Below are 27,568 nucleotides of genomic sequence, written 5' to 3'. Positions count from 1 at the left end.
ATGGAAATCCTGCCCTCGTTTTATGGAGATGCCTTTGTTTGATGTCTTCAGCTTCTCCTACAAACCTCCCCTCCCTCTGAAAAAATGAGGGACAGTGTCTTAGGAAAGTTGATACCTTTCTGATCATTAACTGGGGAATCAGTTGTCTTTCCGGTAAATGGAGAAATCTACAACATAAAACCAGTAAACAAATTTGTTTTGTTTTCATTGCTTCCAAAGTTGGGAAAATAGAGAAACAAATGGAATTCAAAGTGTCTTATGTTTACCTAATGTGAATGTAAAATTGTATTTCTGAGATCTAAAACTGTGATAAAATTTTAACTTTTGTCTGCTAAAAGGAGACAGCGGTGCTGGTAATCTAATTGAAAGTTGCTCAGTCATGTCTGACTCTTTGTGACCCCGTGGACTACACTTTCCATGGAATTCTCCAGGCCTGAATACTAGAGTGGGTAGCTCTTCCTTTTTCCAAGGGATCTCCTCAATGCAAGGATTGAACCCAGGTTTCCCACATTGCAGGTAGATTCTTTACCAGCTAAGCCACCAGGGAAGCCCAAGAATACTGGAGTGGGAGTGGGTAGCATGTCCTTTCTTCAGGGGATCTTCCTGACCCAGGAATCAAATCAAGGTCTCCTGCATTGCAGGCAGATTCTATACCAGCATTCTACGAGGGAGTCTAAAAACAATGATCAATTAGAATCATTTAAGTTTGTGTTTGGAATTGAGTATATGCATAGTTTGGTAAAAATGAAAATTCCCTAATTAAATTTTGTTTGGATTGGAATTAAAATTTGTCCTTATATAAATGGCACCACCAATCCAATGGACATGAACTTAGGCAAACTCCAGGAGATGGTGAGGAGCAGGGAGGTGTGGCATGCCATAGTCCATGGGGTTGCAAAGATTTGGACATGACTTTGCAACTAAACAACAATAACAACACAAATTATTGGAGAATCAGAGTGCCTCAGACCTTACTGGTGTAAATATAGAAACTTTTCAGGGAGCCAGCAGAGTAAGTACGGAAGCATGAAGACATTGGAGTCATATTTCTAGATTGAAGCCTTGAATTGTCTGTAGTTCTCAAGCAACTCTAGGCAAATATCTTGATCTTATTTCCAATCATGTTCAATGGGGATGCTAATAATACACACCACAACAAAATCAAGATAATTTATACATGGCACTTAAAGTACCTGGTACTTAAGACTCTTGAGAATCGCGTAGACTTAGGGAGTCCCTTAACTAGGCGATCAAACCAGTCAATTCTAAAGGAGATCAGCCTTGAATATTCATTGGCAGGACTGATGCTGAAGCTCCAATATTTTGGCCACCTGATGCGAAGAGAAAGCTCATTAGAAAGATGCTGATGCTGGGAAAGATTGAGGGCAGGAGAAGGGGGTGACAGAGGATGAGAGGGTTGGATGGTATCAGTGACTCGATGACATGAATTTGAGCAAACTCCGGGAGACAGTGGAGGACAGGGGAGCCTGACATGCAATCCACAGGGTTGCAAAGAGTCGGACATGCCTTACTGACTGAACAACATCAACAACTTAAGAAGTTAGCTATGACTCCCTGGGCAACCGGGCTGCATGGCACACTTAGTCCCTTGAGGTGGGAGTGGGGGCTCCTATTACAAAGTGCCGTAGACCAGGTGGCTTATGGGTAACAGAAACTTACTTTCCACGGTCCTGGAGACTGGAAGTCTCAGATGAAGGGCGCAGCATGCCCAGGTTCAGCGAGGGTCGTCTTCCAGGCTGCAGACAGACGGCTTCTTGTGGCCTTGCGTGCAGAAAGTGGGCGGCAGCCTCCAGGCCGCTTTCATTGCACTGGTTGTGGCTGTGCTGCATCTGTGTTGCTGTGTTGTGGGGCAAGTGCTTCTCACTGTGGTGGCTTCTCTGGTTGAGAAGCACAGGCTTTTGGGTTCACAGGGTCAGGAGTTGCAGCAAGCAGGCTTAGATGCTCTGCTGCATGTGGAATCTTCCCAGACCAGGGATCAAACCTTGTTCCCTGCGCTGGCTGGAGGATTCTCATCCACTGAACCACCAAGGAAGTCCTGGTCTCTTTTAATAATGCCACTAATCCCTTTCACAAGAGTGCCACCCTCATGACTTGATTATCTCCCAAGGTTCTACCTCCAAACGCCGTGACAATGGGAATTAGATTTCTGCATATGGATTTGAGGGTAGGGAATACAGACATTCAGGTCATCACACCCCCGAACCTACTGTTTCTCCTTTAAGGTCTTCTTGTTGCTGTTGCTCTGTTGTTTGATTTGTTTTGTTTTGTTTTTAGCCTAAGCATGTGTGCTAGCAACTCATCTGTCATTTTTTTTTTTTTCTTCTTGAAAGAGAAGAATATTTTCCCTAGTTGAGATTAGGCAGAGAGGATAGTTATAGAGCCCATTCCTCTTTATGTATGTGTACGTGTGTGTGTGTCTGTCTTATCATCTCTCTTTCTATCTATGAAGGTCTTATTCTTTGAGCTAATGATAACATCTTACTGGTTTCCTCATTGATTAATGAGTTAAATAAAATCCTTAACATATAATAATTTTATACCAATATTAGAGTCATGATTCTATCTCCCTTAAAAATGACCTTTCAACAACCACAACTAAGAACACATTTTCTAAGCTGATAAAGAGGGGACGAAATCAGAAAAACAAAAAACCCACACCCGCTAAAAATGGCCAAATCCATGCTTTTGCTCATGTGTCAAAAACATGTTAACTCTGCATTCTTGGCTTAGCCCAAATTAGAAGAGAAGGTCACACCTATTACCAGGAAAGCTATGGCAACTTTTTGTTGGTTTGCTTTTAAATTCAGTATTCATGTGTGAATTACTTCACATGAGAATCTGTAGATGTGTAGTAAATGTAAGATGTACATTTCAAATCTCTTAATACAAACAGGAAGCCATAAACAACCAGGTGGCATGGAAACAGTATTTATTGAGCAATCAGATGCACATTTAGGCGGTGATTCTGTAGTTCACATGGATTTCCGGTTTCACGTCACAGACGATGCTTAAAAGCTCATTGATCACACCTTCCATGGACATGCTGTAGCTTGCATTCAGTTCTTTTATCTTCCCTAGGGTTTGAACTTCTATTTCTTCTAAGACATTACTCTGAGAGCCCATTATCTACCAAAATAAAACAGAATTCACTACACTGTACATCATATTAAAATTTACTTGTTTTGTAAGTTAAATTCAGTTTGGATTATCATTTGCATTATGCATTATTTTTACAGAATTTTTTCAGAGAATGGATAAGGTCACCAATGCTGTGAGTGGGATTGATAGACTTTTCTAAAAAATATATAATCTGCAAAAAAGGTCAAAGCTGAATCACTATCCTGTACAACTGAAGCTGTATTGTAAATCAACTATTAAAAAAAAAAAAGAAGCTGGCCACAGCAGGTGACTTCTAAGTTGACCTTCACACAGTACAAATTGAGGGCAAGTTCACAATCATTATATTAATACCATGCTCAGAAGTTTTTTTTCATGTATTTATGATAGTTTCCACAGAGTTCCTGTGTCTTACTTTCTGAATTATAAGTCTGGCAAATAAAGTTGAAAGACATCATTAAACCCATTATTGCTGGTCTTAAAAGAGCAAATAATTGGTTTGTGAATTTTTAAAATAAATTATCTAGACTCTTTAAATCTGTTTTTTTAGGAATATACAGCCACAATATGCCCCATAAGATGCCTTCACAAGCCCAGATATATCATTTATTGTGTGTGTTCAGACACTCAGTCGTGTCCAACTCTCTGCAACGCTATGGACCATAGCCTACGAGATTCTTCAATTCATGGGATTCTCCTGACAAGGATACTGGAGTTGGTTGCCATTTCCTCCTCCAGAAGATCTTCCCGACACAGAGACTGAACCCATGTCTCCTGCATTGACGTCGGATTTTTTTAACAGTGAGCCACCTGGGAAGCCCATGGGTAGAGTGGGCATATTCAATGCATTTTTGACTTCAGTAGTTTCAACCTGGCGTGGGTGGACCAGAAATGAACCCCAGTGTAGTCCCACTTGTTGGCTGAGTCCCTTGCGGTTTTAGACTCAGTGCCACTTATCTTGCTGATTGTCTTTTCACTAACAGTGATCACCAGTATTTCCTATCATCTCCTCTCTCTCAGCTTCTCTGTCAAGTAATGATATGATTGAAATACAATTTCCATGAATAGTATGAAAAAGCAAAAAGATAATTTTACCAGCGGAGTTAGATTTGTAGGATTTGTACGATTATCCTTTGCTAAAGCCAACAGTCAGCTCCTAATTGGTCTCCTCTGTAAACTCAGCCTTTCTTGAGCAGGGAGTTGTGAAGGCAATACAGCTGGTTTTTGTGTGTTTGTTTTCCTCTTCCCTGAGTGTTTGGGGAAAGCATGCATTTAATTTAGCAGGAGACTCCACTAATGATTGCCTTCTACCTCAAGGTTGTTAGACTGTTCTAAATTCTAGGATCCGAATGATCTTTCTGGGTCCCAAACTTGAAATCAAATGTCACTGAGGCATCAGGTTCAAGTTCTTTTCTGTTTACAGTTCAGGCAACTGGGTCTTTCTAGTTCAAACAAAATCATTTTGAAGTGATATAGCTTCTAAGACATCAAATAGCTTTTATAAAATAACCTTTTGATAAGTGAGTACACAAGAAGCACAGACATGTGGATGAAATTTTCCTTTTGCTACAAAGATGTTGAAAAATAATAGAAAACTACTTACCAAAGTAGTTCCACCAAAATTAAAAATTTCCTCTACATCCAATATTGGATTTTATACCAAACTCAAAAAAAAATTACTGTTACTAAATTCAATGTCTTAAGTAGTGAAAAATTTAAAAGACACACTGTTATGAAACTACAGTATTACCTACTTTTCTTTGGAGAAGTATTAAAATAGTTATTATTAGGCTGGATTACTGCAGCTGTCCCATTAGACTTTGGAAAATTTCATCTCAGCCTTAGAATCTTTATTTTTTAAATGAGGGTAACATCACCCATTTGATGGGTTTGTTGTAAAAAGTCAACCAGATTATGAGTGCAAAGTGTAATAGCCTCAAAGTGAGCCATAAATGTCATTTTAAATTTTCTACAATTGTATTTAAAAATTTGGAAAAATTAGCTTGAACAATATATGTACGTAGCCCAATATAGCTATGCTATTATTTTAATATAAAATGTAAAATTATTGCATTATTGTTTGTCATGACACACCCAGGCAATGTATTAAAAAGCAAAGCCATCACTTTGCTGAAAAAGGTCCATCTAGTCAAAGCTATGGTTTTTCCAGTAGTCATGCATGGATGTGAGAGTTGGACCATCAAGAAGGCTGAGTGCCAAAGAATTTGTGCTTTCGAACTGTGGGGCTGGAGAAGACTCTTGAGAGTTTGTTGGACAGCAAGGAGATCCAACCAGTTAATCCTAGAGGAAATCAGTCCTGAATATTCATTAGAAAGACTGATGCTGAAGCTGCAGCTCCAATCATTTGGTCACCTGATGTGAAGAGCTGACTCATTGGAAAAGACCCTGATGCTGGGAAAGATTAAAGGCAGGAGGAGAAGGGGACAACAGAGGATGAGAGAGATGGTATCACTGATTCAATGGACACAAATTTCAGCAAACTTTGGGAGATAGGGAAGGACAGGGAAGACTGAGGTGCTGCAGTCCATGAGGTCGCAGAGTCAGACACGACTGAATGATTGAAGAACAAGTTCCTGTAACCTGGCGTGTATTTTGTTTATAGAATATCTTCATTTGGACTAGTTGCACTTCAAGTGCTTGGTAGCTACCTGAGAACGACCATCTTTTTTGACAGTGTAGGTATAGGATGACAGATGACAGCTACCAGCCTTAGGTGTATTCTTAATGTGCTTTGTTAAGACAATATGATAATTTTTTGAAGATGTTTGTTATGAAGGTGTATTTAGCACAGAAGCTTAGCACTGAGCAAGTAATCAGTCAGTTCAGTCGTTCAGTCGTGTCCGGCTCTTTGCGACCCCATGAACCGCAGCATGCCAGGCCTCCCTGTCCATCACCAACTCCTGGAGTCCACCCAAACCCATGTCTATTGAGTCAGTGATGCCACCCAACCATCTCATCCTCTGTCGTCCCCTTCTCCTCCTGCCTTCAATCTTTCCCAGCATCAGGGTCTTTTCAAATGAGTCAGCTCTTCGCATCAGGTGGCCAAAGAACTGGAGTTTCAGCTTCAACATCAGTCCTTCCAATGAACACCCAGGACTGATTTCCTGTAGGATGGACAGTAAACATTAGTAATAATTATGATTTATCACGGTGTTGCTTGCACTTTAAAATTAGTATAATCCATTTTAAGCTTTCAGAAATGTTGGAATACCCTTTTAATAACCCAAAGTCCTGTATTTTATCCTGGCTGAAATACTTATTAGTAAAGTATTATTTACTTTACTACTAATAATAGTAAAGCGACTGTGTGGATCACAATAAACTGTGGAAAATTCTGAGAGAGATGGGAATACCAGACCACCTGACCTGCCTCTTGAGAAATCTGTATGCAGGTCAGGAAGCAACAGTTAGAACTGGACATGGAACAACAGACTGGTTCCAAATAGGAAAAGGAGTACATCAAGGCTGTATATTGTCACCCTGCTTATTTAACTTATGTGCAGAGTACATCATGAGAAACGCTGGGCTAGAAGAAGCACAAGCTAGAATCAAGATTGCTGGGAGAAATATCAATAACCTCAGATATGCAGATGACACCACCCTTATGGCAGAAAGTGAAGAGGAACTCAAAAGCCTCTTGATGAAAGTGAAAGTGGAGAGTGAAAAAGTTGGCTTAAAGCTCAACATTCAGAAAACTAAGATCATGGTATCTGGTCCCATCACTTCATGGGAAATAGATGGGGAAACAGTGGAAACTGTGTCAGACTTTATTTTGGGGGGCTCCAAAATCACTGCAGATGGTGACTGCAGCCATGAAATTAAAAGACGCTTACTCCTTGGAAGGAAAGTTATGACCAACCTAGATAGCATATTCAAAAGCAGAGACATTACTTTGCCAACAAAGGTCCGTCTAGTCAAGGCTATGGTCTTTCCTGTGGTCATGTATGGATATGAGAGTTGGATTGTGAAGAAGGCTGAGTGCCAAAGAATTGATGCTTTTGAGCTGTGGTGTTGGAGAAGACTCTTGAGAGTCCCATGGACTGCAAGGAGATCCAACCAGTCCATTCCAAAGGAGATCAGCCCTGGGATTTCTTTGGAAGGAATGATGCTAAAGCTGAAACTCCAGTACTTTGGCTACCTCATGCGAAGAGTTGACTCATTGGAAAAGACTCTGATGCTGGGAGGGATTGGGGGCAGGAGGAGAAGGGGACGACAGAGGATGAGATGGCTGGATGGCATCACTGACTTGATGGACGTGAGTCTGAGTGAACTCCGGGAGTTGGTGATGCACAGGGAGGCCTGGCGTGCTGTGATTCATGGGGTCGCAAAGAGTCGGACACAACTGAGCAACTGAACTGAACTGAACTGAATATTATTTCTAAGTTTATTTGATCCACAATAATTTGAGTTTCTGCAGTATTTCCTGGACAATATGATACCTTGATTCACTACGGACCACTTTATTTTATTTTTTTGAAGATTTTTTATAGTTTTTAAAATTTTATTTTTAATTGGAGGATAATTGCTTTAGAGTATTGTGATGGTTTCTGCCATACATCAACATGAATTTAATGTGGACAATTTTAAAAGTCTTTATTGACTTATTACAGTATTGCTTCTGTTTTATGTTGTTGTTTTTTATTTTTTTCCATGTGAGGCATGTGGGATCTTAGATCCCCAACCAGAGATTGTACCCGATCCCCCTGCATTGGAAGGTGAAGTCTCAACCACTGGGCCACCAGGGAAGTTTCCATATACGATTTTAAATGGTCTTCCTTGGGAAGAATTCCATTTGTATCTGAAGACAGTGCTGATTTAAGCCACACAGGAGTTACATGAAAGAATTCGAGCTCTGCAAGGACCAGGGTAAGGGTTAGCTCAGCCACCGATGAGGTGAAGTGCCTCAAACGCTGTCAGGCACATAATAGATGCTCAATATGTAGGTTGAACAGCAGACAGTGAGTGGATCGCCAGGTGTTACAGAAGACTTATTACCTGTGCTCGATCGCTCTTGCTGGTCAAAGCCTGCTGTTTGAATGACTGGGACACTATATAAAATAGAAGTGGGTAACCATGTGATACGTAGCCGTGCATTGGGTCCAAGGCTGCCATTGAAGGACTTCTCCATGTGAATTTGCAAACCTTCAGTGTTGACACTGATGTGGTAGCTTTACAGCTTAGGACCCACAGTGCTGGTGAAACCCTTCAACATTAAACACAGTTCTTTGTAAGCTGTGCTTCAGTTTAAGGGCAACAGAGGCTCAGTTCCTGCACACAGCTTTGCATTCTCAATTTGTAGCTGCTTCAAGGAAACAAAAACACTTTCAGGACATGAATTTAGGAATATTGAAGATACACAAGTCTTCAGTATGACCAGGCACTCGTTTTTGGGTCTTCTGTTTAGATGCATGGTCAGTCCACCGTTCATTGGCATTAACAGTGCTTCGTATTTCCATGGTAGCAATCCACTGTTTTCCTCATTAGAAGATGCTATTTTGTAGAACTTTTCCAAAGTCCTGCAGGATGGCTGAAGTAACTGTATCACTAGAGATTTGTCTTTTGAGTATATCATATAAATGGAATAGAATATATATTTTGTGTTCATATAAAATCATACAGTATAAATGATGGCTCACTCCCTTGTGGCTCAGAGGGCTTCCCCGGGGGCTCAAATGGTAAAGAATCCACCTGCAAGGTAGAAGACCTGGGTTCAGTCCCTGGATTGGGATGATCCCCTGGAGACAGGGGATCCAACATCCTGGCCTGGAGAGGAGAAGGAGCCTGGCAGGCTACAGTCCCTGGGATCACGAAGAGACAGACACGACTGATTGACTTGCGTCTTCACTTCTTTCTCTCAGTGTAGCATCTTTCTAGAATCATCCAAGCTGTTGTATGTTTCACAAGTTTGGTCCTTTTCCTTGCTGAGTGGTATGAAATTTTAGCAAGCGATAAAGTCAAACAAGGAATAAGAAAATAGCAAGGAGTCAGTAAATCTTTGTTGTAAAGACATTCGTTGATATACAGCCCACACGGGGGTACTTGTTTCTCTTGATGAGTCAGGGGAATTGGAAAATACATTAACAAGAGCTAAAAAGCAACCCCCAAAAGGAGCAACAAGGTGCAACCCCAGCGGCAGGCGGAGAGCTGGTTTCTTGGGTCTTCTCCCAGACCTCCTACATGCCCTGGGTTAATGATGGTGAGCTTTAGCGGACTAGCTCTCTTTCTGACATACGGGGGTCATGCCAGGAGAGAAGATCCGTGCTTCTGGTTTGCAATATACTTGAGGTAACAGAGGTCTAAACATGCTGACCTTTCTGTGTGAGCTTTTGATCAACTAGCTGTAAAATTGGCTTAGAGCTCTAATTATGAGAGCCATGAGGAGTTTTAATGACTCTCTGATGCAGAGAATAAATATCCCGAGCCAGATTTATACTGTAGGAGATTCTTCTGGAGAAATAATATTTCAAGGGAGTAAACCCAGCTACTTTCTAAAATGATGGTCAGTTTTGTAATTACTTAAAAAAATAGTAATTCATATGTTAGAAATGTCCCACACAGGATCAGAAAAGCTGATTGGCCTCAAGAATGGTTATTTTTTTTGGCGGGGGGAGGGGGGGGTCCTAATACGTCATGGGCTTCCCAGGTGGCACAGAAGTAAAGAATCTGCCAGCCAATGCAGGAGGTGCAGATTCAGTCTCTGGGTCAGGAAGATCCCTTGGAGAGGGAAGTGGCAACCCACTGCAGTATTCTTGCTGAGAACGTTCCATTGACAGAGGAGCCTGGTGGGCTACAGTTCATGAAGCCACAGAGAGTCAGATGTGACTGAGCGTATACAGACGCATGACAGAACTCAAAAAGAAAAAGATGCCCATGGAAGAGATGCTTAGTTATTCATTCGTGCAGTGAATACTTGTTGGATGCTTCTGGAGGAGCAGACGCTATTCCAATATCAAAGGAAACAGAGAAGAAAACAAAGACCCATCACTTTGGCTCACAGTCCAGAAGGAAAGATAAACAATAAGCAAAAAAAAAAAATTTTTTAGTATATAATATATCCAGTAGTGATAAATGCTCTGACTATAATGGATATATATATATATATATATATTTTTTTTTTTTTTTTTTTTACCAGAGACATTATTTTAGACAAGGTGATCAGTAAGAAGAGCTAACACCTACACAGAGATCAAGGAGAGGTGACTGTGTATTAAAGAACCACAGAATGGACATAGCGTATGCAAAGGCCCGGTGGCAGCTGCCGACTTAGTTCTCCTGGGGAAAAATGAGGAGACATATGGCTAGAACAGGGCAAGTAGAGACAAAAAAAGTTACAAGTGGCCAAAGTAGATATTGTTGTCTATTGCTAACAAGCCTTCTGGTATTTCCTTATGATTTCCTTTTCAACTAGCTGGCTTCACTCTATAAATCCTTCATGAAAATATAAAGCAATGCTGTTTCCTACCCTAGCATTTGACGAATATTTGCAGTTCAGAGTAAAAAGTAAGTGCATACCATTTTCAGAGCTGATGTTGGGAAGATGCCCAGGGGCCAGTCATGGAGGGGTATATGCATGTGTGTCCTTGGAATCTTATGAGTTCTTTTTCTGAATTTGATAAGAAGGAGTTGCTTTTGCTAAGTTGCCCACTCTATTCTAGAAAGGACATTTTATTTTAAGAAATAGCCCCTTGGAAAAGTTTTTCCTACTGTGGGATCTAATGTACCTAATCCTACATGAGTTCTGTACCAACTGCCACTAAAATCAAAGCTGTAAACAGAGAGATTTACAAACTGCTTGTAGTTCATCTTGCAATGTCCAGCTTCTACACAGAGCTTTATTTATAATTTTGCTGAGGCAAAAAGAAAACATACAAACTGTAGTTATGGCACATGGAACTTAATCGTTTCTTTTAGTCTGTGCTGCAGTAGGCGCAGAAAAATTCATGTGCTTATACTTTTTACTGTAAACTGCAGATATTTTAAAAATACTAGTGTAGGAAAAAGCACTTCTTAATGTTTTAGTAAAAGATTTGTTGAATGAAGTCAGCCAATTGAAAAGGAAATCATAAGGAAAAACCAGAAGACTTTTCAGCCATTTACAACAACGTCTACATGGATCATTTGTAAATCTTGAGTTCACCAGAGGAAATTTGGCCTAACAAGCTCGTTGTAAACACTGTGCAACACTTTTTATTGATTCTACCAGTAAACGTTAATAGACAGCAACAAGAAAAAAAAAATGTTCTCTGATTTTTTTTCTTACTTAAATGTATTAGTCGATAATCTATAGCAGGAATGATGCTTTAACCAATTCCATTCACTTGTATATTTGAGAACATGATTTTTAACCTATACTGTGTTAGATAATAACTACTGATTGACACTTTCTCTGACAAATCCAAAGGCCTCAGAAGTGAAAATGTAAAATCAGTAATTTTGTAACATTTGTTTGAGGGACTTTGCTGGAGATAAGTGATTAGGATTCTGTCTTCCAAGGCAGGGGGTATGGGTTTGATCCCTGGTTTGGGAGCTAAGACCCTACATGCCTCAGGGCCAAAAGCCCAAAACATCAAACAGAAGCAATATTGTAACAAATTCAATAAAGACTTTAAAAATGGTCCATCCATATCAAAAAGTCTTTTTTAAAAAAAGTGATTTTATTTGATATTCAGCCTTGAAGTGAAGTGAAACTTGGTCAGTTGTATCCAACTCTTTGGGACTCATTCCATGTCCATGGGATTCTCCAGGCCAGAATACTGGAGTGGGTGGCCTTTCCCTTTTCCAGGGGATCTTTCTAACTCAGGTCTCCCGCATTGCAGGCAGATTCTTTACCAGCTGAGCTACCAGGGAAGCCCCATATTTAGCCTTGGTTGAACTCTATTTGCTGTGTCCCGTGTATTTTTCTCTCCTGGTATCATGCATGACGGACTTCCCTCGTGGCTCAGCAGTGACAAATCCACTGGCCAATACAGGAGACGCAGGTTCGATCCCTGGGTGGGGAAGATCCCCTGGAGGAGGAAATGGCAACCCACTCCAGTATTCTTGCCTGGGAAATCCCATGGACAGAGGAGCCTGGAGGGCTACAGTCCATGGGGTGGCAAAAGAGTCAGACATGGCTTCCAACTAAACAACAACAATGTTGTGCGTGACACTTAGGAGGATCAATATCTTATTAGTAATGAATACATTCATGCCTTAGAGTCTACGCTGCACAAACCCTGTTGCTGACTCTCATACCCACCTTCGCCTGTTTCTGTCGAAACTCCTCATCTCGCTGCATTCTGTACTGATCAGTTTCCGCCATCGCTTCCTCCTTGGCCTGGCGCAGTCGCCTGACTTTTCCTGAAAATTAACAGGGGTACTGAAGGAGTGATATTTCTTTCCAACACATCTGGAATTTTCAACTTGACTTTTAAAAATGTGGATGTGGTCTTACATTTTCTTTAAGCTTTTTTATTTTTTTTTCTTTCTAGGATGACACCCTTTATTAAAAAAATGATAGATATTGAAAAATCCCTGATTTTTTTCAATTGGATTCTTTAGAACAGGGACACGACAACGTTCTTTCACAAGTCCATGTTTCAATAAAATACCTGCCCATTTACTCACAGCGGTACTAGCCAGGGAACAGACTTTAGTTGTCACTGACTCGAGCAGACATCATTTGGTCAGATTTTCTGTCCTGATTTGCTGCCAGGAATCCTTCAGTCCATACCAACTGGATTCTATTTAATACTGGCAGATCTCCAAGTGCACAAACATGCTACTCAGACTCTATCAAACCGACTCACAATTTTTTTTCAAAGTATTTTATTGGATTTTTCTCTTCCAGTTTGTTGACTCTAGAAAGTCTGATTAAGCCCCACAACACATCAAAGTAGATATTTTTTGTAGCAGCTTTCTCTGAGGGGGACTTGAAAGTGATTGTAAAAGCAATTGTTTTTAATGGTGAGGAGATTTAGTTAAGTAGCTCTCTTTTCTTTTATTAAGAGCAAAGGTGTAAGCCTTAAGCCAGCAGACAGCAACGAAGATCAAAGTTTCAGACTAGCACGGAGCTGTGGAGATCATTAGGTAAGCCCGTGACTTTGTTTGACAGCCAGAGGAAGTTTGGGGGTTACAGAGAAACAGTTGTCTCTGCTAGTCGCTCACCACCCACCGCCTTCAGATACTCATGCTTCGTGAGCTTTAAAACTTTGAAGAAATCCTGAACTGTGTTAAAATTAACTTTTCCCCAAATCTGTTGCCTATTTCAGTTACATACCTTTATCCTTTTGCTCATCCAACAGCATATTTCCTTTTCTCTGGTAATGTCTCTTAAGCTTTTGTTGATGGTTTTTGTCAAGGGTTTGTTTACCGTGTGGTGGGTGCCTGCGAAGTTGCTTCCGTCGTATCTGACTCTTTGTGACCGTGTGGACTGTAAGCCCGCCAGGATCCTCTGTCCATGGATTTTTCCGGGCAAGGATACTGGGATGGGATCCTCCTCCAGGGGATCTTCCGTACGCAGGGATGGAACCCATGCCTCTTACACCTCCTGCATTGGCCCGTTCTTTACCACCTGTGCCACCTGGGAAGCCCTCTATGGTGTAGACTTTGAACTAAATAAGTGTATTCTCAGACATAGAAAACAAACTTACGTTTACCAAAGGGGCCAGTGGGGGAGAGGGATAAGTTAGGAGTTTGGGACTAACACATATGCACTACTAAATATAAATATGGGCTTCCCAGGCGGTTCAGTGGTAAAGAATCCACCTGCAATGCAGGAGACATGGGTTTGATCTCTGGGTGGGGAAGATCCCCTGGAGAAGGAAATGGCAACCCACTTCAGTATCCTTGCCTGGAAATCCTATGGACAGCAGGATAATCCTGATGGGCTACAGTCCACAGGGTCGCAGAGTCAGACACAAGTTAGGAACTAAACAACAGCAACATATACAAATATACAAATATATAAATATATTAATATAAACAACAAGAGCTGTATAGCATAAGAAACTATATTCAATATTTTCTAATAACATATCAGGGAAAATCATCTGCAAAAGAATATATATATGTATTTAGATCTGTACACAGATATATATGTGTGTGTATATATATTTTGATTGTCAAAGTCACTCAATCATGTCAGATTCTTTTTGACCTCATGGACTATATAGTCCAAGGAATTCTCTAGGCCAGAATACTGGAGTGGGTAGCCTTTCCCTTCTCCAGGGGATCTTCCCAACCCAGGGATGGAACCCAGGCCTCCCGCACTGCAGGTGGATTCTTAACCACCTGAGCCACCAGGGAAGCCCATGTGTACACATGTATACATATATGTGTGTGTGTCTATGTATGTGTGTATATATATGTATACACATATGTATATACTGAAACTAACACAGCACTGTAAATCAATGATACTTCAAAAGAAGTAAGTTAATAAGCATGTTCTCATTAAGTAGCATAAAAGAATTTTTATGTTATTTTATTTTTCAAACATTTTATTAAAAGAAAATCTTAACATAAACTTTTATCTCTCATCTAGGTACATGCTTTACTTGGCTTTATGTACCTTTGATGTATTTGAGTGTAAATGGTTTGTAAATTTCTCTTCCCATGATATACAAGTTGCTTTGGTAGTCACTGTATACAGATGGAATAAAGAGAGTCTCTGAGTTATAAATTGAAATGTGTCTGACTGTTTCACCTGAGTGGGACTGAGCAGACCTCCTTCAGAACAGATACTTTCTTCTAAATTCTCTGTAAAAGCCAAGGCCTCCTGAACATGACTGCTCTTCTAAGGCTTGAGACTTACTGGAACATTCACCGCAATGCTTAATTAACACTCCTCCCCATTTTGCATCTACAGACTTTTTCCATTCTCTATAGTTCTAGCCATTTGGTGGCAATTGGACATGGATCATCCATAGAACAAATAGATGATATGTGGGCAAGGTAGGCTCTTCTGGGATCCCCAGCCCACTTTCTTATCACTGCTCATGACTGACATTAGGAGAAAAATGTATTTAAGGTGTGGCAACATTTTCTTAGGGTGGATTGCAGGATACATAGTGATGGGTTGCAGGATCCGGTTTTATCCAATCGAGCACATGAAACGTCATGACTCTCTATGTTAATTGCATCTTAGGTGAAAATACTGGTCTCAAAGTCATGACTCTAGCACATAGAAATGATGCTAGTAAGAAGCTCTCCAAGTGCCCTGCCCCCAGAAGCATCCAGGACTCCACTTAAGAGGCCACACACTAGCTCCATCCCACAGCGACAAGCGAGAGTGCGTCTGATTCCCCCGCATGGCACCGGTCACCCGCTGGTTCTCATTCAATTAAAGAGGAGAGCCGCGGGGAGATGGCTGCTTGCACGGCAGTTTTCTGGAAGGACTGGGCAGCTGCTGCCGGGAGAGCCGGCATATGTTCCGCCTGATTGCATCCAGGGCAAGAAGTGGGGAGCCTCAGGCCGGCTGTCTCATCGGAGGCGAAGCAAAATGAGCGCCTCAGATCTGCTCCTGTTAACCTCTTGCTGGGGTCTCTGTGCAGGAGGTTTCCCGATTTTAAAATTACACCACCTTCAGAAAGACAAGTAGCCAAAGATATCGCTTAAATGCAGAATCTAAAAAATTGATACTAGTGACTTATTTACAAAACAGGAACATTCACAGACTTAGAGAACTAATTTAGGGTTACCAGGAGCAAAGGGTGGGAGGAAGAGGTTGGGAGAGTGGGATGGACATGTCCACACTGCTATATTTGAAATGATACCCAGTAAGGACCTGCTGTACAGCACAGGGAACTCTGCTCAATGTTATGTGGCAGCCTTCATGGGAGGGGAGTTCGGGGGGGAATGGATACATGTACATGGATGGCTGAGTCTCTTCACTGTTCACTTGGAAACTATTGCATTGTTAATTTGCTATAGCCCAATTAAAAAGTAAAAAGTTAAAAAAAAGTATTCTGTAATAATCTAAATGGGAAAATAATTTGAAAAAGAATGGACGCTTGTATAGATATAATTGAATCGCTTTGCTTTATACCTGAAGCTAGCACAGCATTGTTAATCAACTATACTCCAATATAAAAACAAACAAACAAACAAAACCAAAACCAACAAGGTGGCCAACACACGTTCCCTGGAGTGGAAATAAGAGACGTTTAGCCCACCAGTACTACTGTCTGTCCGCTATGTCGCCCACTCTTCTGGGTCTTGTTGATACAGCAGCGAAAGCCACAAGCAGATCTGTGTAATGTGATGGGGGGAGGCAGAGACAGAAAAGAGACAGTGAGGATATAGTACGGCAAAGATGACGAGTACCATGCAGGAGAGCACAGGCACCTAAGGGTCAGCGAGAGGGGTGGGTGCTAACACAGACAAGGCAAGCCTCTCAGAGGATGAGATACATGAGCAGGGACCTCGAGAAATATTATTGGCCATGCAAATACCTGGACGGGAAGAGCATTCCAGGCAGAGGGAATAGTAGACACGAAGACCCTGAGCGGGAACGCTACTTGACCTGTTGAAGGAACAGTAAAGGCCTCCTCATGGCGGGCCTCAGGTCAGAGAGAGCAGAACGGGTGAGTGTTAGATGACGTCAGAGAGGCAGCAGAAGCCAGGGCACAGAGAGCTCACGAGGAGGGTAAAGACTTGGGTCCTTGAGATGCTAAAGCCGCAAAGGGTTTTTAGCCAAGATGTGGCGTTCTACTACTTCTGGTTTACACGAATTTCTTTAGCTGGTGTGACTAAAACAGATTGTAGGGGCAAGGGAGAAGCAGGAAGATGGGTCTGAAACTTACCCCAATGGTTCAGACAAATGTCTACAATGAGCGGCAATAGCAAAGCAGCCGTGGAATTAATTAGCAAGGAGTTACATATCCTTTGAAGAGAGTTGAGGAATAAACGGGATGGACACGTGAGCCGATGCTGGCTTCAACATTTTATTCTGGGGCAAAGTCAAGCGGGCAGTTTAATTGTGACACCCAGTAAACATCTAGCGGAGATCGGGAGAAGGCTGATGTTTATATAAATCTTGAGATCAGGGAAACAGGCCAGGCTGGAGACGTAAAATTTGAGAATTATCAGCACGGAGCCAAGATTTAAAGTCACAGAATTAGATGTAATCTCTTAGGAAGCGTCTGTGGATACGGAAGAGGACACGTCCCAGGTGGGGCCCCCACTCTAGAGACTGGCAAAATGACAGAAATTCAAGCCTGAGAGCAGGGTTGCGGAGGCCAGTAAAGGGAGGGTTTCAGAGATGAAAGAAGAATTCAGTTGTGACTGAGATTGTTCATTAGTTGGGTTTAGCAACTTTGCTGGTTTTGACAAGAGGGAACTCTGACGGAGCTGGAGGGACAAAGTTCTGATTAGAGTTTCCAGAGCAAAGGGAATTTTTAAAATGTAGATTCAAGGCATACAGAAGTTCGAGGCATACAAAAACAGACAAAGAAGATAAGGACACAGGACTGTCAAGTGAAGCTGACAACCAGCAGATGTTGGATTGTGTTTACACATCTTGAAAGTCTGTTTACATTTGGTACCTGCGAATGTGACCTCTCTTGGAAAGAAGGGTTTTGTGGATGTAATCACGTTGAGATGAGGTCATGCTGGATTAAGATGCGCCCTCTATCTAGGACTGGCATCCTTACAAGGAGAGGAGAGGCTTCCCTGTGGCCCAATGGTCAGCACTGTGCCTTCCAAGGCAGGGCTGCAGGTTTCATCTCTAGGTGGGGCGCTCAGATCTCACAGGCCTCATGCCGCACCCCCCCCCCAGAAAAAACAACAGAAATCATATTGTAACAAACTCAGTAAAGACTTAAAAAGGGCTCACATCAAAAACAAAACCTAGAAAACAAGAAAGGAGAGGGAGTTTGGACACAGAGGCCTAGGGACACAGAGCAGACACACAGCGACGGCCGCCTGATTGCAGAGGCATGTTAGAAGGACGCGGCTCCCGGCCACGGGAAGGCAAGGGCTGCTGGCCATCAGCAGAAGCTGGGAGACAAGCGGGGCAAAGGTCCTCCCCGAGACCCTTGAGAAAGGACTGCCCCACCCCCAGCAGCTTGTGTCTGGACTCTGGCCGCCAGACCTGGAGGTTAACACATTTCTGTTGCTGTCAGCCACCCTGTGTGGGGTGACTGGATACAGGAGTCCTGGGAAGCTAAGGCTCGGAGAAACAACAGTTGCTGAGCAGTGGAAGCAAAGTCAGGTAGTTGAGTGTGGTAGAAAGAGTAAGTATCCAAATGAAAAAAAAATAGGCATGAACAGAGCAGGGGTCACCTTGATTTGGTATAAACAGGAAGGGCACTTTGGGAGTGTTTGGAGATTTCTATCTGTTACTAATAACATTTTTATTGTTTTACCGTGTGTGTGTGTGTGTGTGTGTGTGTGTGACCCCAGGGACTGAAGCCCACCAGGTTCCTCTGTCCATGGGCTTTCCCAGGCAAGAATACTGGGGTGGGTTTCCGTTTCCTTCTCTAAGGGATCAAACCTGCTTTGGCAGGCAGATTCTTTACCACCGTGCCACCTGGGAAGCTCTACCACATAAAAGGAGAGAAAAAAAATCTCTCCTGGCTTTGACAGGGTTGTTAATATTATGATATAACCATGCTGGTTCAAAGAACGCCGATTCTGCTCACCTACCGCAAACAGTAGTAAGCAACCCAGAAAGCAAAGCAGCGTTTCTCTACCGGGGCCTGTGACTGCTGGAGCGCTGCTTCTCTGCTGGTCGTCACGTCTCCTTTCATTCCTCTGCCTGCTTGTAATTCCTTTACTTTTCCTTTAACTTGTTCTTTCCTTGTTAAAATATATATATATATATATATATATTATATGTAGTTTTATGTAGATCCTAGATGGAATATAACCAAATGTTTTTAATAGATGAAAATGTTGTATGGTTATTATTTTAACACGACCCACTCGAAGATATCAAAGTCCAATATACTTACAAATACCCCATTAGTCTGTGGACTATAAAGTAAAAGGAAGCATTTACAAGCTTACAAAACATGCAAAACAGGGCCATGAATTTCTACTGCAACATTTTTTGTTTTATTAGTTAAGTAGAATTCATGTCTCCCTAAATCAGAACACTCACTTGCATCATGAAAAAAATTGATTAAGTCAAGATGCTTGTTGAAATAAATTTGGAATATCTGTATACTGAGAAAACAAATAAGCAATTACAGAAAAACTCATGGCAAGCCATCCGAACAAGTCTGTATTATTGTACTCGCTGATGTGTTATCTAAGGAAGAAGTAGAAATATTTAAATTATTTATTTTGCAAAAGTATCATTCCCCTGGAGGAGGGCATCACAACCCACTCCAGTATTCTTGTCTGGAGAATCCCATGGACAGAGGAGCCTGGTGGGCTACAGTCTGTGGGATCTTTAAGAGTCAGACACGACTGAGCAGTCACATACTCGTAAAGTGTAATTCAGTGGGACTTCATGGAACATGGACCTGCCCAACACCACCCCGCCTGCCCAAGGCTCAGCCCACACTGTCTGGTTACCATCCTTACAGATGTCTCCATCTCTGAGTCTGCAATGCGTGTAAGTGAGATAAATGCTGCTAAGTCACTTCAGTCGTGTCCGACTCTGTGTGACCCCATAGACGGCAGCCCACCAGGCTCCCTCGTCCCTGGGATTCTCCAGGCAAGAACACTGGAGTGGGTTGCCATTTCCTTCTCCAATGCATGAAAGTGAAAAGTGAAAGTGAAGTCGCTCAGTCGTGTCCGACTCTTAGCGACCCCATGGACTGCAGCCCACCAGGCTCCTCCATCCATGGGATTTTCCAGGCAAGAGTACTGGAGTGGGATGCCACTGCCTTCTCCAGTGAGATAAATAGTGCTCTTATAAAACGTCAAGCTTAAAGTAAAAAAATCATATTTCCAAAGACACAAGTCCTTATTCCTCCTGTTGATAATAGTACCTTGAATTTTTTATTCTAATTCTGATCAAAGATGCAATTGAACTGAATAAATAAATGAATGAAATAAAAGAACAGTGAAATACAAGACAAGCTATCCAGGGTACCTTGGCCTATTTGTGAAGGGAATACAATGCTCAGTTATAGCTGAGCAAGAAAACCGGCCTTACCCAGTGAAAACCGTCCTCAGGGCCCATGCTCTTTGAGGAAGAAGACAGATACCCTTTATAAAGTGGGGGGCGGGGACTCCCCTGGTGGCCCAGGGGCTAAGACTCTGTGCTGTCAATGCAGGGGCCCAGCTTTGATCCCTGGGCAGGACGCTAGAGCCGACTTGCTGCCACGAACATGGGAGGTCCCACATGCCAGGGCCAACCCCTGCTGCAGCCAGACAGACAAACAAATATTCGCTTAAAAAGCTGAGTGCACAAACAGGGCCTCTGTATCAGCCCAGAGGGGTGGGGTGGGGAGGGAGATGGGAGGGAGGTTCAAAAGGGAGGGGATATTATGTACACCTGTGGCTGATTCATGTTGCGGTTTGACAGAAAACAAAATTCTGTAAAGCGTTTATCCTTCAATCAAAAAATAAGTAAATTAAAAAAAAAATTGTGTGTGTGCAGAGAGCAGAGGTTATTGGTTGAAAAAACATTCACAAACATTTTCCAAAATGGTTTTTAAGGTCAGAGTATTTACTATTACTGACTGATATTTGCTTGACTACTTCTGAACAAAGAGTAAGAAAAAAAAAAAGTACACAAATACTTTAAGTGACTGGTAAACAAAATTAACATTTTGCATAAGAAGAATACGGTATGGATTTTCCAGTACTGACTTCTGAGGGATGATTGCCCAAAGGCAGCATGTTTACTAGAGGAAAGGAAAAGAGGTTTGGCTTTTATCTTTATTATGAAATCTGAGGTTAGATCCTTTAGAGTGGTTCTCACCTCCAAACAACTTGCATGATCATTAGGCTTCTCTAATGACATTGAAAAATGAGAAATAATTGGTAAAAAACATTTGGATCCTATGATGATATTCTTTATTTTATTTTTTGATTTGTCTTTTTTTTTAATTGAAGGATAGGTGATTTACAATGTTGTATTGATTTCTGCTGAACAGGAAAGTGATTCAGTTATACACACATATACATTCTTTTTAAAAATATTCTTTTCCATTATGTTTATTATAGGGTACTGAATATAGCTTTCTGTGCTACACAGTAGGGCCTTATTGTTTATTGATAATATTGTTTGTGTATTTGATTATTGTTTTGTTTCTTCTACAAGGGAAAGCAAAGGTAACATAATTATTAAGTCTTAAATAAGCTGGTCTTCTGTTCTGGAAAGTTTAAATGTGGTAAAGAAACTTGAATAAAAGATAAGCAGATTTTCTACACTGTTTCAGCCAGCAAGTCCTGGGCAACTTTGTTTTCCAAACAGTTGCTCCGCATTTATACCATTTTGCTATCCTTGGTCATGTTTTTAAAAATTTTATTTTTAGTTAAACTTTTTTTTTTAAAAGAATTTTATTTTTGGTTCCCTGACCAAGGCTGGAACCCACGCCCCTGCACTGGAAGTGTGGCACCCTAACCACACACCAGCAGGCCAGTCCCGGCTGGGTCTCCTGCAGAAACAGGAGTGGAGAGGTGGGTCAGGCTGACCTCACTCGCTCTCAGCCTCCTTTCCTCTTCCAGCTCCTCCATGGGGCTTTTTCTCTTTTTGTTGTTGGTGCCCACATGGCTGAGTGCTCAGGAAATCAATTTACCTTAAGAAAGGAAAATTATTTTACCTGTGGTCGAAAACCCCCAGGGACTGAGGGGTGCCTGACCTTGCCTCCCTCTCTCCCTCTCCCTCCCACTCCCTCCCTCTCCCTCTCTCTGTCTCTCTCTCTCCCTTTCTCTCTGTCTCCCTCCTTCCCTCTCCCTCTCTCTGTCTCTCTCTCTCATTGCAGTGTCCTGCGCCTGCCTTTCATTGAGCATATTGAAGCCAGACCCACCCTCTTCCTATCACTTCATGTATAAGCAATGGTTTTAAGACTCTATCGTAATCTGCAAGACTTAGACTCTAATTGCCGCAAGGACAGGGCGTGTAATTAGGAGGAAGGTAGTGACCCTCTCTGTGACAGATTAAGTGGCGATGTGATTGGAAATGGAGGAGTGCGAAAAAGAGATCAGGGAACCCGAGTGGGTCAGAGATCTTCAATGTTAGTTCATTCATTATAAAAATCAAGTACATTTTGTACCGTGAAGACTGTGCCTGGGCACTCAGACCCCATCCAGGTCTGTCTCTACAATTTATCCTCTGTGACCTTGAGCAACCAGCATGATTTCTCTCGGGGTCATGTTCTCCTTTTTGCAAAATAAGTTGGTGTGAGGAGTAAACAAGATATGCTTCAATCATGGTACCTGGATGAATTTTTCTATTTTTCAAAAAATATTATGGCAAATTATGGACTCTCAGTTTCCACATACATGAAATGGAAATAATAGTAATACCTAATTCATATGGTTGTTGTGAATAGCAAAGAGAAGAGGAAGGAGATACAGGTTTAATGAGGATATCCTACATGTAATTAAACAGATGCATGACTAAATAGCAAGAACGTTAGCAAATGAGAATTAAGTGGAAATATTTTTAAAGATGTCTCAGTGGTAAAGACTCCCCCTGACAATGCAGGAGAAGCAAAAGACTCAGAGACCCAGTGCGGGTTTGACCCCTGGGTCAGGAACATCCCCCTGGAGAAAGGAATGGCAACCCACTGCAGTGTTCATGCCTGGAGAATCCCATGGACAGAGGAGTCTGGTGGGTTACGGTCCATGGGGTCACAAAGAGTCAGATATGACTGAAGTGACTAACCAACAAACAAAAATTTTTGAACATTGGAAATGAAAAGCCATCCAGAGAGGGAGGAGAATGAGCCATGAGCTGTTATGATCACAATTTTACAGGAACAGAAACCGAAGCTTACAGAGGATAAGTCACTTGCGGAAATTCACCCCCTATTAAGTAGATTCAGTCTGGAAGTCGTCCTTTTTTTTTTTTCTTCTTGATCATGCCCCAGAACTCGTGAGATCTTAGTTCCCCAACCAAGGGCTGCGCCCCGGGACGGCCAGGGAGTTCCGGTTGTCCGTCTCGGAACCATGGCACAGTATTGAGACTCTGAGCTGTAGCGCCGTGGAGGAAGCTCAGAGGCAAAGCTTAAGCCTCCGTGACTTCAGTGCCCTTAACCATCCCCCTTAGGTCGTGACCGGTCCTAAAGATCTGAGCCGAGAAGCCCATCCCCACTACAGTGGTGGGACACAGACACGTGGGTAGTTTCTGAGAAGCGGCCAGCCTCTCCCAGGGAGCGTGGTGGGACCAGGATTTCATCGGCATCTCCCCCGCCCCCGAGATCTGTGCGCGCCCACCCTGCTGCACTCCCCTCATCCCATTTTGTGACAGAGAAGGCGCGTGCTCAGTCGCGTCTCTCTGCGACCCCATGGACTGGAGCCCACCAGGCTCCTCTGTCCATGGGATTCTCCAGCCGAGAATACTGGAGTGGGTTGCTGTATCTTACTCCCAGGGATCTTCCCGACCCAGGGATGGACCCTGTGTCTCTTGCCCCGGACATATCAGACGGAATGGAAGAGACTTACTCTTCTTGGCTTCCTCGAGCTTGTCCTTGGCTCTCTTCTCTGCCTGAAGGAGCTGGTGGATCCCCTGTGACTGGCTGGTCATGGCAGCGGCTGCAGGTCAGGCAGCTTCTGCGACTCTGGGAAGGGCTGGCTCTGTTTGTCCTTAGAGAAATCAGCTCAGAGCTCACACTGTTGTGTCAACAAGCACAGCTGTTGCTTCCAAAGTGACCTGAGGTGTGGGCTACTGGACTCCAAGGAGAGGCCAAGGGTGGAATCCAGAAAAGCAAGTTAAGGAGGCTGAGAACGTAGTTGCATCAACTTTAGCTCTTTTCTGTGAATTAAGAACACTTTCAAGGGGGTGCTGTGTTTGCTTACAAAGAATGAATAAAATATCTGTAGGGAGATCAGCATCCCTCACCTTCCAAGGAATATTGACTTATTTATGACATTTTTCTTCCAACTTAACTTAAAACAAGATTTTTCTTTGTTCTTTGTCCCTGTGGTTCCAGTTTTAGGTCTCTTCCTTTACTTGTTTCTAATGATTCGATTATCTGCTTGGGACAAATTCATCCTCCTTTCCCCCAATCCCCAGCAACCACAAATCTGTTCTCTATCCCTGTTTCTATTTCATAGATAAGTTCATTGTGTCATATTTTAGATTCCATGTGTAAGTGATGACATATGGTATTTGTCTTTCTCTTTCGGACCTACTTAGTGTGATAATCTCTAGGTCTATTCATGTTGCTACAAATGGCATTATTTCATTCTTTGTTATGCTGAGTAATATTCCATTGTATATATGTACCGCATCTTTTTCATTCATTCCTCTGTTGGTGGATTTAGGTTACTTCTAGGTCTTGGACATCGTACATACTGCTTCTCTAAACATAGGGATGAATGTACCTTTTGAATTATAGTTTTGTCTGGATATATGTCCAGGAGTGGGATTGCTGGGTCATATGGCAACTGCATTTTGTAGTAATGACAACTTCTTTTTCTTTAAGATTTTTTTTCTTTTGATCTGGACCATTCCTAAAGTCTTCATTGAATTTGTTATTAGGTTGGTACAGATGTAATCATGGTTAGACCATTAATTTTAAATCATTATAACTAGGTTCAAATGTATCTTCATTAATCAAAATAAGAACCATCACAATCAACACATTTCTGCCAATGAGAAATAAGACTGTTCATTCCTGTAGCATAAAAGTCCACGCTTTGGGATTCGACAGCCTCTTGGAAAGCACTTTTTGCCTCCTGATAGTTGTGGAAGCCATTTTCCCTGCAAAAAGTTTTTGAGATGTTTGAAGGACTGGTTGTCCGTTGGCGAGCGGTGCGGTGAATATGGTGAATGAGGCAAAACATGTTGGTCCAATTTGTTCAACTTCTGAAGCATTGGTTGTGTGACGTGCAGCTGGGCGTTGCTGTGGAGAAGAGTTGGGCCCTTTCTGCTGACCGATGCCGGCTGCAGGCGCTGCAGTTTTCGGAGCATTTCATGTGTTTGGTGAGCATCCTTCTCAGCTGGAATGGTTTTCCCAGGATTCAGAAAGTGGTGGTGGGTCAGACTGGCAGCAGACCACCAAAGAGTGACCATGATCTCATATAAAATCCCACTTTTTGTCTCACATCCCAATCCGATCAAGAAATGGTTTATTGTTGTGTAGAATAAGAGAAGATGACACTTCAAAATGACAATTTTTCTGATTTGTGGTCAGCTCTTGAGACACCCACTTAACGAGCTTTTGCACCTTTCCTATTTGTTCCAAATGCTGAATGACCATAGAATGGTTGACGCTGAGTTCTTGGGCAACTTCTCATATGGTTGTAAGAGGATCAGCTTCGATGATCCTCTTCATTAGTCATTATCAACTTCCAATGGCCGGTTGCTACGCTCCTCATCTTCAAGGCTCTCATCTCTTTTGCAAAACTCCTTGAGCCACCACTGCATTGCCCGTTCCTTAGCAGTTCCTGGGCCATATGTGTTGCTGATGATGTGAGTTGTCTCTGCTGCATTTTGACCCATTTTGAACTTGAGTAAGAAAATTGCTTGAGTTTGCTTTTTGTCTAATGTCATTTTTATAGTCTAAAATAAATATAAAATGAGCAACAGGTAATAGGTCATTGGCCAAAAAAAAAAAAAAAAAGACAAAGTGAGATGTGTGCATTGAAATGGAGTAAAACCACACTCATTTAAGAAAGTATCACAGTATCAAGTGGCAAAGTTCAACAAGGCAAAACCATGATGACTTTCGCACCGATCTCATGCAATACAGCTTCTGTTTAATGTTTTGAGCCATTGGCCATGGGGCATGTGGGTTCTTAGCTCTCTGACTGGCGTTCAAACCCACAGCCCCTGCACTGGAAGGCTAAATCTTAATCCCTGGACCACCAAGGAAGTCCATACAGCAATGACAATTTTTGGTACCTAGATGTTCAATCAGAACAGAGGAAAATCCATTCTTAGTTGCTGCTAGCACAATAATATTGTCAGGCAATTTCAAAATATCCATAGTTTGCAGTGAATATGTCAATTACAGAAAACTGTAATCAATTTTCTTTAATATCTCACACATAATTTCAAATTTTATTACAGAAGTTTGTCTTCTCTTTATTTAATTAATAGAAGAGTCTTTTCCAGGGCCAAAAATACCCATGGGAGGTTACATGACCCTTCTTGACAAAAGAGGCAAAGTAGAATACTGGGAGAGGTGTCCGCTCACAAAGAAAAGGGCTTTGAGCGTAACTCAAGGTAGGAAGTTAGACTGATTCGATGCGGTCTTGTCTTCACCTGACTCTTGAAGGGTCACCTTCCTAGTAATGAGGAGGGATAGAAAAACCCACACAAAAGCAGAGAAAAATCTTCTCTCAACCAGGGCTCTGGGAGGAAAGAAAATAACTATAGACCTACCCATGGGAGAGTTGGCAAGTGTATTCACAGGATCTTCTGTAGAGACAAAACCACATTGGGCTGGAGCTGACAATCTAAATCACAAAACAAATGGGAAGGTCAAGTCCAGGGGAGGTGGGCAGTGAGGAAGTGGGTGGGGCCAGGAGCCTGGGGGGAATCTGAACTGTATTACAAGAGGAGGGGGTTGTTTCGACCACACTAAAGGATCACTTGGACTTCCCTGGTGGCTCAGACGATCAAGAACCTGCCCACAATATGGAAGACCTGAATTCCATCCCTGGGTTGAGAAGATCCCCTGGAGAAGGGAATGGCTACTCACTCCAGTACTATTGCCTGGAGAATTCCATGGACAGAGGAGCCTGGCAGACTACATTCCATAGAGTCACAAAGAGTCGGACATGACTGAGCAACTAAAGGCTTCGCTTTTTTCGAAAGGTTACTTACTGTAACTGAGTTAAGGCCCTTTTAAAATCAAAGCTACTATTTTGAGAATAATCACACACTGAAAATTTTAGGTAGGGAGTTTGGGATGTATATGCACACACTGTGATATTTAAAATGGATAAGCAACAAGGTCCTACTCTATAGCACAGGGAATTGGCTTAATGTAATGTGGCAGCCTGGATGGGAGACGAGTTTGGGGGAGAATGGATACATGTATATATAGGGTTGAGTCCCTTTGCTGTCCACCTGAAACTATCACAACATTGTCAATTGGCTATATTCCATTTTAAAATCAGTTCAGTTCAGTCGCTCAGTCATGCCCAACTCTTTGTGACCCCATGGACTGCAGCACGCCAGGCTTCCCTGTCCATCACCAACTCCCAGAACTTGCTTGAACTCATGCCCATTGAGTCAGTGACACTCTCCAATCATCTTATCCTCTGTCATCACCTTCTCCTCCTGCCTTCAATCTTGACCAGCATCAGAGTCTTTTCCAGTGAGTCAGTTCTTTGCATCAGGTGGCCAAAG

General features: G+C 42.3%; 1 protein-coding gene across 1 annotated transcript; it reads right to left on the bottom strand.

The window, feature by feature from the left end:
* Nucleotides 1–2,973: 2,973 nt before the first annotated feature.
* Nucleotides 2,974–23,889, bottom strand: ATP6V1G3 (ATPase H+ transporting V1 subunit G3). The gene is made up of 3 exons (XM_005897230.2): nt 23,710–23,889; nt 12,398–12,498; nt 2,974–3,147 (listed from the first exon to the last, which is right to left on the bottom strand). The coding sequence occupies exons 1-3, from the start codon at nt 23,789–23,791 to the stop codon at nt 2,974–2,976; spliced, it is 357 nt and encodes a 118-aa protein (XP_005897292.2). The 5' UTR covers nt 23,792–23,889.
* Nucleotides 23,890–27,568: the final 3,679 nt, after the last annotated feature.

Source organism: Bos mutus, chromosome 16 (assembly GCF_027580195.1).
Source record: "Bos mutus isolate GX-2022 chromosome 16, NWIPB_WYAK_1.1, whole genome shotgun sequence".
Classification (NCBI taxonomy): Eukaryota; Metazoa; Chordata; class Mammalia; order Artiodactyla; family Bovidae; genus Bos; species Bos mutus.
This window is presented reverse-complemented; position numbering and strand designations above follow the sequence as displayed.

Coding starts and splice junctions, on each gene's coding strand:
- ATP6V1G3 (XM_005897230.2), bottom strand. CDS start 23,791: ATGACCAGCCAGTCACAGGGGATCCACCAGCTCCTTCAGGCAGAGAAG. Junction 12,499..23,709: donor GCTCGAGGAAGCCAAGAAGA/GTAAGTCTCTTC, acceptor GTTAATTTTCAG/GAAAAGTCAGGCGACTGCGC. Junction 3,148..12,397: donor TTCGACAGAAACAGGCGAAG/GTGGGTATGAGA, acceptor TTATTTTGGTAG/ATAATGGGCTCTCAGAGTAA.